The 11,068-nt window shown below is 37.4% G+C and overlaps 1 protein-coding gene across 2 annotated transcripts in view; it reads right to left on the bottom strand.

The window, feature by feature from the left end:
* Window positions 1-1,501: 1,501 nt before the first annotated feature.
* Window positions 1,502-11,068, bottom strand: part of VAPB (VAMP associated protein B and C) — a 65,370-nt gene continuing 55,803 nt past the window's right edge. Inside the window, exons 7-8 of one of the 2 annotated variants that reach the window (XR_007508069.1) lie at window positions 8,026-9,494; window positions 1,502-2,920 (exon numbers count right to left, since the gene is read on the bottom strand). Coding sequence is in view for 1 of the 2 variants with exons in the window: in XM_049816344.1 (XP_049672301.1) it covers window positions 9,336-9,494 (159 nt within the window). In the remaining variant the exon portion in view is untranslated. Of the gene's footprint in view, window positions 2,921-5,544; window positions 9,495-11,068 lie in introns of those variants that run through there. The other variant, XM_049816344.1, reaches the window with a different exon arrangement.

The following is an 11,068-nucleotide window of genomic DNA, read 5'->3' as shown; positions in this document are numbered from 1 at the left end:
TAGCAAGTGTTCAGACATCGCATGGTGTAAAAACTCCTCCAAGATCACAGATCCTTTCACGGTGGTGATGGGATTAACATGATGTAAAAAGTTACAAGACAACATCACATACTTGTGCAATGTATGCAACGAGCACTTGAGAAAGCTCCCACCACCTCCCCATAGCAGGTCAACCACCATTCGGCTCCAGCAGCACTGGATGCTTAGACACAGCTCCACAACTCTGCACGACAGATGGGCTACGCTGAGTAAACCTCCCTATGAAAGCTTCATCAGGAGCCTCTTTGTCCCCTGTTTCCCCCCTTTAAGTATACTTCTGAAAGACAAAAAAAAGCCATGAAAAAGCTATTTGCATAAATATCATAACTTTTATTGTTCTGTTCACAGTCTGTGGAGAAACATTCCTAAATTACAGTTATTCTCTCTTAAGAATTTGTGCCTTTTTCCAATTTGAATCTGCCTGGCTTTGATTGCCAGGCAGTGGTTCTTGTTGTGTTGCTCTTTTTAAGATCAAAGAGCTGCAGTGGTCAGTATTTTCTCCCCGTGAAGGTACCTATGCACTGTAATCAAGACATTCTCAATTTTGGAAGATAAACTCGGCAAACTGAGTTTAATCTCTCACCCTCTCTAAGGCATTTTCACACTCCACCAGTAATTTTTGAATCTTTTTTTTTGCATCCATTGTAATTACTCAGCTTCTCTTTTAAAATGTCAATATCCAAGTTGCATCCAAAATTCCCAGCTCTCACAGCTGAGACACACAGAAGTATAATCACTTACTGCTAACGGTAATCAAAACCAAGAACACATCCTTATTCATTAGTCTTTTACCCTGGGACTGCACGGGAAACACATGAGGAGCTCTTACTCACTCTGGTCCTGGGTATGGATATTTTTATCATGTTAACATTTTATGAGTAGTGATTTTGTATCCATTTTCACCAGTGATCTGGAAGCACTGAATCATATGGGGTCCCAGCAGAACCCTTCTATGAGTATCCCCTCTCTTTGAACGACCACTTCTGAAACGTGTGATTGTCAGAACACACCAAGCTTTGCAGGGGCCCAGATATACTCGCATCACTCTAATCCCAAAGAAAACTGAAAAACAAAAGACAGAATGAAATGACTTACATTACGCTCCTTCATCTCCTTTTTCATCCCTTCCCTGGGGGTGTCAAGCTTGCTATGCACTTCACCTGGGCTGTCCTGTCCTGTCCTGTTTGCCATCCTTCTCATAAGCAGGTCAGAGATTGCCCCAGGCATCTCCCTTAGAAATACAGATACAAGGTTTCTAGACCTACTGGATTTAAAATATTGATTTTTAATGTTAAGCATTGCTAATGGGTGACATCACCTTTCCAATTCTTACACCATCACTAGCAGCTTTACCACCTGCATCTAGTAATAGTCCTTACCCTACCACAAAGATTTCCTCTGAACTTCTGCTCTTTTATCAGCCTCTCCAAGCACTCCAACCCATACTTCCCCCCCCCCCCCCCCCCCGGCTATTGTTTGCCTTATTAATTTTCTACACTTCATAACTCTCATTTTGAGTTGATTGCTGTCTGCTTCCCTTTTTCTTATTTGTTTTAGATTACTTTACATCTAATTTTCCCCTTCATTTCATTACTGAAACAGGATGGGCAGTTAGGCAAAGTTGTCCCTCTTCTCGATTGCAAAATTATTGGGTTTTTGGCCATTTAACACCTTTCACTTAAAAACCTGCCAATTCTAATTCAGTTTTCCATCTAATTTCTTCTTCACTACCAGATTTGATAAGAAATTTGCTCAGCTGTGCCCTTTTGAAGCACCAATTACATTTATTAGCATTTCAGATGGCTGTATGCCAAGCTTGAAAGTAATCAGGATTCCAACTTCCTAGTTCTGCGATTCATTTATCTTTATCTGACATGAACAAGACAAAACCAAGTAAATTCATGTTTCATGTCTAACACTGCATTAGAAAAAACAGGTCTAGGACCTAGACAATGAACATCCGTCCTGACTACTGGACTCCTTTCAACTGTAAAATAAATATATACCTTTTTATTGTACCTGTGAAGAAAACCAAGCTAACATGCACTGGCAGTTTAGTACTAGCTGAAAGTCAATGGTAACGGGCACGTGTGTCTTGGAAAACTCTTCCCCATTCACTTCTTACAGAATACTTTGGAAAAGTTTAACCATTTTTTAACCACTCAAAAAAGCAAAGAAAAATAAAATAATTTTCAAACACTCTGAATACATTTACTAGCTTCCTATACCAAGTCTAAGCATGAAAGTCTTTCGTATCTTCTTTAATATCATAAGCTACTCAGACAAGTTGCCTTTGCAATTTTCTGTTTCTCTAGCAGGGACAACAATTTAAAGCATGAGCTGAGTTTGGCCGACATAGTCATGGGTTTGATCTCCTGTTCACAGCTTAATTAATAGTAACTCATTTTTCCAATCAGCCATCTTCAGGCCCCCCTGTTTACAATACCTCAGAATGTATTTTGCATTCTAGATTTCCAAACAATTCTTAAACTGAAACAAAACACAAAAAGTTTTTAAAAGCTTTGGGATATATTAACAGCATTGAGCTAGTGCTTCATTTGATAAACAATCCACACTGAACATAAAAGCCTATTATTTACTAAAAATAAATATGCTGCATTGAAACAGCAGAAAAAAGCTGGAGACAGATGGTTGACAAGACTCATTGCTCCAAACTACACAGAGCGAAGAGGAAGAAGGAACAAATCTGATCAAAGAGGAAGCAGAAAGGTGAGTCGTTACCTCGGATGGGAAAAGGCATCTGGGACCAGAGTTAAGACATCTATGTGAAGGGAGTGCTTCTGCCAGGCAGCCCGGCTGCAGCCACAGAGCATTCCCGTGGGGCCAGAAGTCAGTGCCAGGCAGTCAGGGAAGAGCAAGACTGGAAAAGCAATGGGAAGAAAGAGACTGAGATGAAAAATAAATAGGCAGCAAAGAAAAGGCACTTAAAGATGCTTGACTGGACATCAGTTTCTTTGCCAAGGAGCAGCGAGGGAACAAGGATGACTTGGATTCAATCAAAGGGCTGAGGGAGGGAACGAAGTGAGATTTGACAGCTCAGGCAGAAAAGATCAGAAAAGAAATTGGGCAGGAGAGTCTGCAGCCTTCACAGAAACATTCTTTTGGGCTCAGAACTGAAGCAAATATTCCTGGCTCCAATCACACTTCTGTGTGGCCTCCTAGTGAAACGTGAAAACAAAAATTTCTGCTTCAGCTCAAGAGTTACTCACCACTACATCAGATGCTTAGGTCCAGAACGAGTGTCCCTATGCAGAACATAAAGGATTCAATCCTGACACACACATGGGTTACACCTAATAGCTGATGCCATTTTTTAAGTTCAACTTTTAAAAACCTAATTATACGTATCTTAGGAGAACTTAAGATTATGTAAGGTCAGGCACACAAAGTTTAGCAGTTTTAGACAACTTCTAGGCAGCCTTAGCCCACTTTCTGACCTGGTACTGAAGGCTTGATCAGATACTGCAACATACTCACAGAAAGTGGCCAAACTAACAGCGCACAAACTTCTGAGTGCTTGACTTTGTACAGCCTTAATAAAGGTCTTTTAAAAGTAGTTGTGTGTGGATAATTGTGTGTGGGAATTCTGCCAACTCAAACATGAGGGAGTTCAAGAGGCTTTTCTAATCTTGTGAGTTTATCCACGGAAGAAAAAGATTTTATTAAAAAAAATGAAGTACAGCTAAACTGGGAACAATACTTTACTACAGGCTGTTCTGTTCTTTACAGGCACTTCAAAATCTTGGAAAAAAAAAATCACAAAATTAGGAACTTATTAAATAAGAATGAAATGTACTGATGCAGAAACATAAACAGAAATGCCAGATGTATAATGTCAACTTGTAATATGCAGCTTCAATTAGTTCTTCTTAATTCATTTGTTTTCTTAACTTCTTTTGTTTTGCCATCTGGAAAAGGCCATTTTCTAATGACAGATCATAGGAGGAAAGATCCAAAGTTCAAGTTTGCTTGAAGGAAAAGCAGCCTTGTTTCTGTGCTCATAGACTCAGTGTTCCTTTTTGTAGTTTTCACTCATGCAGAAGCTTCAAGACAAACTTAGGCCTGAACCGAAAGGCAAAAAGATCTACACGGATGTTTAGTAAAGTTTTGAAAAGTTTTACTTTTTGAAGTAAGAATGTGAAAACAGTTCTGCAAAAGGAAATGAAGCCACAGGAAACAGTAGAGTAAATGACAGGTATGTAGTAATTTTGGAAGTGTGCAAGTGCATGCTTATAAGAATATTACATGCAAGAGATTTCTGGCTGGCTCTTACTTGTGTTATTTTAAAAAATAATCTACATTTATCCTGTAAAAAAAAATCAACCCACTAATAAAACAAGCAAATTTTATAGTTAAGCAGATCTGAGTAGTAGAAACACACAATTACTTTGTCCTCTGAAGCTAATAAAAATAAAAGTTAGTAACAGCACAATGAGTAATGTCACTTTTGAACTGACGCCCATTAGACAAAGTGATTCAGTATACATGAAGCTGTCAGCATAATATAAAGAAATCCTTTGACTATGTCCAATTAAAATCAGCATTGCCCTGCTTGAACAATAAATCCCATTATTTATCTAACTGCAACTGATGATTTACACTAGCATTGTATCCCATTATCATCTTTTAATGAAGTATAGCTAGAGAACTGCTAGGTTTCACTACATGAGCGAGAAGCCTTCCTCAGTAGTTGCTTTTCTTTCTAAAATGCCTAAACATCGGTTTATACAAGTATTTTCTAATTAGTAAATCAGATTTGTAGACATCTACCTGATGACAAAGAATAGTAACTTCCACATACTGTATTGAACTACTCTCATTCCTGTACAGGTTACTTTCTTCTTTTTATATTAGTGTTTCTGACCCCATTCCTCCCTCCCCCCAGAAAACACCCCCCCCCCCCCCACCCCACCCCCAATATGTACACTGAAATTCACTCCCCACCTGTCCTTTCTCAACTTGCTCACTTGAGGATTTGAGTAATGGATGCTAACCCATTTTCAAACAATGAAAAAGCAGCTCTCCAACCCCAAGCTGCTCTAGTGCTGCTGTGAAGTACTATTGCAGCTGTAACACAGCCACAACAAACATAAAGTTCAGAGTGCTTGTTTTACATGTTCTTTAATTTCAAACAAAGGGATTTTTGGTTGTGTTTTTTCTCTCAGTTACTTTATATAGAAAACAGAACTCAGGATATGGCATTTCAGGACATCATGTAGAGCAAGAGATGTATAGTTCCAAAAACTTAGAATAGTACAGTTAAGTCACTATTGTGCCCGAGAATTAAGGAAGTGTTCCAATTAAGAGATCAAAGTGTCATACGTATTTTCTAAAGAAAAGGGATGACATAGTTTTCTTTCATTAGGCAACTGCAACATCAAGTATCTTAAGACGTTAACAATCCCTTTTTGTGTGCACACCACTATGTAAATATACTGACTGCTAAATCAAGATTATAACAAGAATTGCAAGTTTACATGTGCAGTGAATAGAAACCCTTTATAGTTTATTGGTGAGAAGAAACTCTTAGCGATTTGCGAAGTGAGGTTCCAACTTCAGCCCACTAACAGCATTTCAGGACAAAAAAAAAAAGTAACATGGAATACCACCATCAAGCTATTACAAACTTGTATTTTTAGAAAATTACATCATGGTACATCAATCCCTCTCAACATGACACACATAGTCTCTTGCTCTTCAATCCCTAAGGCTATTCAACAGTAACTTGAAACTGTGTGCCTAGCTTGCATATGCAATTGTTTCAGTTGTGCATTCACAGCTGACAACTGCCGATGCAGAGCAATAGTTATGATCATTCATGCATGGAATATTTGCTTTAAGATGTGGATAACTACATGAAAATAGTAGAAACCAATCTCCGTTAATTTCCCAGTACTAGGCTTCAAGACATTTTAGATATCTATTTATACCAAATTTGCCCAAAGAGTGCAGACAGGAGTGTAAAGCTCCACAACATGAAGACTACCTAAGCAGCCTCTACTGGCTCTTACAAAAATTAACAATAAATATATATGCAAGTGGGCATCTTAAAATAACAGTAAGGACAATAATTAGATTAAGTAATAACTTGATTTCTACTATCATGTATCAATTACAATTTTCTAGTATCTGGTGTTGTTTGAGGACACCAGACAATAATCTTATTTAGAAACTCTATGTTTCATGCATAACTACCTAAGATATACAATGCCCTCCAGAATAATTCACTTTCTATGAATACTTCATGAAAACTCTTGGTCTGGTGTCATCATGTAAGGAACAACTTACAAAAGATCCAGGTGGCTTAAGAACATCCATTCAATATATTTTTGCAATGTATCTACAGACTGGCCTTTTAGGAACCTTGGAAGAAAAAGCATCCTTAGATTTCTTTCAATGGCATATGAAAGAAGGGCCCGGTCAAACAGACAGATAATAAGGATTCCACTGATCAGTCATTTTATTTTAAGCTCAGCAAAAACAAAGCATTACCCAGACAATTCAGTGCTACTGTCTGTTCAAGCTGTTTTCAGAAATGGTTAGGAAGGACTTCAGAATTTTGTTAAGTTCCAAAATATAAGCAGTTAATTTAACAGTCTTGTTTAGGACTGATGGTGTGGGTCAGCCCCAACTGCAGGCTACAGTTGTTACCAACAGATCCTTAACTAAGGTCCTCTGTTGGTCTCTTTGATCACGTGTTTGTAAGGCATCTAGCAAAGCATGAGAATGTTTTCTGGGACCTCTTTATAATCCTGGAGTGCAAGCAACAGGAACAACTTTGCTCACAAATTAAAGTTCCAAGTTGTCACAAATCACTAAGAAGTGACTACTGAACACTGGAAAGAGGACAGACATTCTGCTGGCTTTCCCCTTCATCTGGGGAGCTGCCTGTGCCAACAGTCAACTGCGGTAGCTAACTGTGTGTAAAATTTGCCTGGAACATACACTGACAAGAGACCAGTTTAAAGCTTTGATCCTCCCCCTTTACCCTCCAAGGACAGCGTTTTGGTTTTTTTTTCTTTTTAACGAACTTTTCTGAGGCTGTTTTTCAGCAGAACAAAGGGCTCTCAAAAAAAGAGATCTCAAAAGATCAAGATATTTACAGCCTCTTAAAAAAATACTGCATAGCTCAGTCTCCCTTCAGTAAAGGCTTTCTCGAATATATTCTTCAAAGCCATGAAAACTAATTTTGCAACATCACTTACAACCTTGTCTTTCTGAAAAGGTTCTTTTAAAATATTTCACGTAAAAGTTTTCATTAGCTTCTACTGCCCAAAAAGTATCTTTTTCTTGATCAGTTCTGTCCAATTTGTCAGTGAACTCACTGCTTCGTTCTTTCCAGCTCATCTCCCATCTTCTCTGCCCTTTACAGGCATACTTCAATAGCTTTGTCACTTCCATCCTGAGCAGACAAGGCACTAGCATTTTAGAATGCTAAAGATACACCTCTCATTCCTGTTGAATCTTCTAGAGGTACTTCCAGAGTTGCGTTCATAAGCTGAACACACCAGTTAAGATTTTTCCTTCTATTTTCTTGTTAAACCTCACATAAAATTTCACTTATTTGCATTTGCAAAGCAAGAAACCCTTGAGCCACAAGTGGAACAAATATAAAGGTCAATGAGCATAGTAGACAGGCTGCAGCCCAAACAGCTTTCTCAAGAAATCACAGGAAAAATAAAGGAATGAAAGAAGTCACTTTTAAAATATGTATCTTAATTCTGAAAGTTGTTACAAAAACTTTTGTCACCAATGTTTTTTGGCTCTACCATCTAAGAACGTACAAGAATTTACCTGCTCAAAAGCTATTTCATCTACTGAAGTTCAATATGTTAGAACACATTTGAGTTTATGTATTTTGTACTAAAAGTATGCTTAGAAACGACATTACCTTAACCTTACTTTCAACATGCTATTAAGCATCTTAACTACTGAACCCAACTAAACTGAAAAATGCAAAGTTACCTTGTACCTCAGCAGTCAGCATCATTATTTTGAACACTTATGTATATCAGGCTGATGATGGGGCTGTTTGGATTTATTTTAAAATTAGGCTGGAAAAAAAAATATCATCCTTAAACAAGGCTGCAAGTTTCTTTATGCCATAAACAAGGTGGACAGAGAATACTGTTCCCTCCCCCCCGCCCCCGAAACTGTGAGAACATGACAAAAGTAACAAAGGAAACATTAATTTGGGGGCTTTATTTAATTTTTCTTTTCTTTTTTTTCTTTTTTTTTTTAAGATGCTACATAGTCAAACAGGATTGGTCTTTTACGGCATAGGACTAGTTTACTACTAATATTTTTTCCCCTAGATAGACTTATTTACATACAAAAACAGTTTCCTGACCACTGTTTCTCCAATGCTCAGATGATCAAAACTCCCAACAATTGTGTAGTGCCCAAAATACCAGGAGGCAGAAGAATCTTGCATCACTACAGCAGCAAATTTTTAGTTCTAGTCACTGGCTTTAAACAGGTGCCTTTTCATACCATATAGTATTAGTCAATTTTGTGACAATAAGGAAACATGAGATGAAATACATTAAATAAGTTAAATATGCATTAAACATCTCTGAATAACATTTTAATTCAACTAAATGAACCAACAGCAATGTAGCTTGGTCCCTTTATGAGAACAAGGCATTGACCTTTATTCCAAATGAGTGTCATACCAGTCAATATATGCCTCTTAATGATGCCTAGCACATTCAGCATTGCCACATACAATTCTTTTCAGCTTCTCACTATTCATTTAAGTGCCAAGAAATTGGTAACTTGCACAGAGTTGAAGACACTGACAGAAACTGTTAAATTTATGAGCAGAATGGTGGATTAACGTATTTTACAGAAGTTATCAACACCTCCTGCCTAACCCAGCTCCAAACATCCAATAGGGCCAGCTCCAGCAGTGGAGGAATAGTTTGTTCTATTTTTCCTTTTTTTTTTTCCTTTTTTTTTTTTAAAAAGAGGTAATCCAGCAACATATACCAGGGTCTAAGAATGTTTAAAATGACATATACAATATTCCATTGTAGTGTTAAATCATTATTTTCTCCCCACCTTCATCACTGAAGCATATTTTCTTTCATTCATCCATTGTACATTTTAAACTTTCTAGATTATGTTACATAGTATTTGTGCAGGGGTAATTTAAAGGCAAGACCTGTGAGATGTCATACATTAATTTTTTTTTTAAACATTGTTATGAATAAATTTAATCCAATGATATGGCAGAACCATCAAACCAATTTACAGTTTCCAGCATGCTGCCTCTACAAGGCTATTTTTCCTATAATTACACCAAAGACAAAGAACAAAACCACCAAAGCAAGTAGTCTGGAGCTGAGCCCTTCATCCTTAACAGCAGCTGCAGAAGCAGATATTGGGTTGTTTGTCTGGGGTGCCTTTCTCATCCGCAGTCCATCTTCTTCCTAAAGGAAGATATATTGATTATTTCTACTGGAAAAAAGCTTATAATATTCTCCCTTATCATATTTATTTTAGGTGGGCACAATAAAATAGGCAAAAGCTAATTTAGAGCTCTATTTCCTAGATAATCCTGAGAAGGAAAGGGTATTGGGGTAGGAGAGGAATTCTGTATCTATTTGACTAGCAGAGCAAAAAATCACATGCTCTTGGAATTTTTCTCCTGCTGACTAAGGTAATAGGGGAAGCAATGAGGAAGCCTGCAAGAACACTCGTCCAAAGGCTGGACACAGCTCCAGAACTTAAAAAAAAAAATGATGGAGGGAATGGCATGAAGATGTTTTTCTTGCTCTGTAAGCAAATATAGTGCTGTTGGGGAAAATGCTTTTCAATATAACTAAGGTAGGCTGTGAAAAATATGCAACTTTAAGGCAATAATACTCGTCAATCCCCTAGTTAGATGTCACAAGCAAATTTCACCAGCATTTGAAGGGAAATCTATTTTTCCCATCATATTAATGCTGACATTTTGACATGAAACTAATGGCAATAATTAGGATATTTTCTTGGTATGAGTTTGACAGCTCTCTTGATTTAAAGATGTATGAGACAACAGGTAAAACAACATCATAACACCAGATATTATCATTTCAAGTGGAGATGACGTTCCCCACATCTTGATCTAAACTGTTGTGCAGCACAGCTGTGTGTTAGCACACTCCATTCCACACACACACACACACACAGAGCACTTTAGGAGATGGTAAAATGAGCCTTTTGTGACCCAACTTGTACACAGCTGAAGCAATAGTGTTAGACTTTTTATGTGATACAGTATTACAGTACAAAAGTGTAAGATACTGAAGCAAAAGCCTCCAGTCTATACATAAAAAAATACTCAAGAAATAAAATTGTAATAGAAGTTACTGCAGCCTTAAAAATTGTCAGATAAGTGAAATTCAAAAGGCTCACTGTATGTCAGTGTTTCTCACTTTTGAATTTAAAGGGGCACCTAACATTCTGGAAGAAAACTTCTTTAAACAAAAAAAAATTATTTATTAAATGTCACAGACTACCTGATACCTCACTACTGCTCTATGTCTAGATGGGGATAACTGGCTTTTGTAAACAATAAAATGTTGCTTACCTATATAGTAATTTTACTTTTCATTGTAAATATTTTAACTTCCTTTTGACAGTGACTCTAGCCTGACACTGACAGCACCTGGTGGCTGGCAGTAATTTAACATTGTTTTGTGATGTTTTACATGTTTCTAACACTCCACAAAGGGAGCAACAGCTCACGGTTTTAAGACATTACTGTAAGACATCAACTCAATTCTACATATTTCCTGTACAGTGTTTATTCAAGACCTATTTGCAAAAAAATGAAGTAAAATCACATACTACTGTGAGACACTGGCAAAACAAGACACAAGGAGAAGTTAAGGTCGTGCCTCAGCTATATACATACATTATTTCTATGTGCCAAACAAAACTGGCTTACAAATGTTTCAAAGAATTTCTTCAGACATCAGCCAGCCAAGCAGCATCAATGCTGACAGGACACAGTTCCTTT

This window comes from Accipiter gentilis, chromosome 14 (genome assembly GCF_929443795.1).
Source record: "Accipiter gentilis chromosome 14, bAccGen1.1, whole genome shotgun sequence".
Lineage (NCBI taxonomy): Eukaryota > Metazoa > Chordata > Aves > Accipitriformes > Accipitridae > Astur > Astur gentilis.
This window is presented reverse-complemented; position numbering and strand designations above follow the sequence as displayed.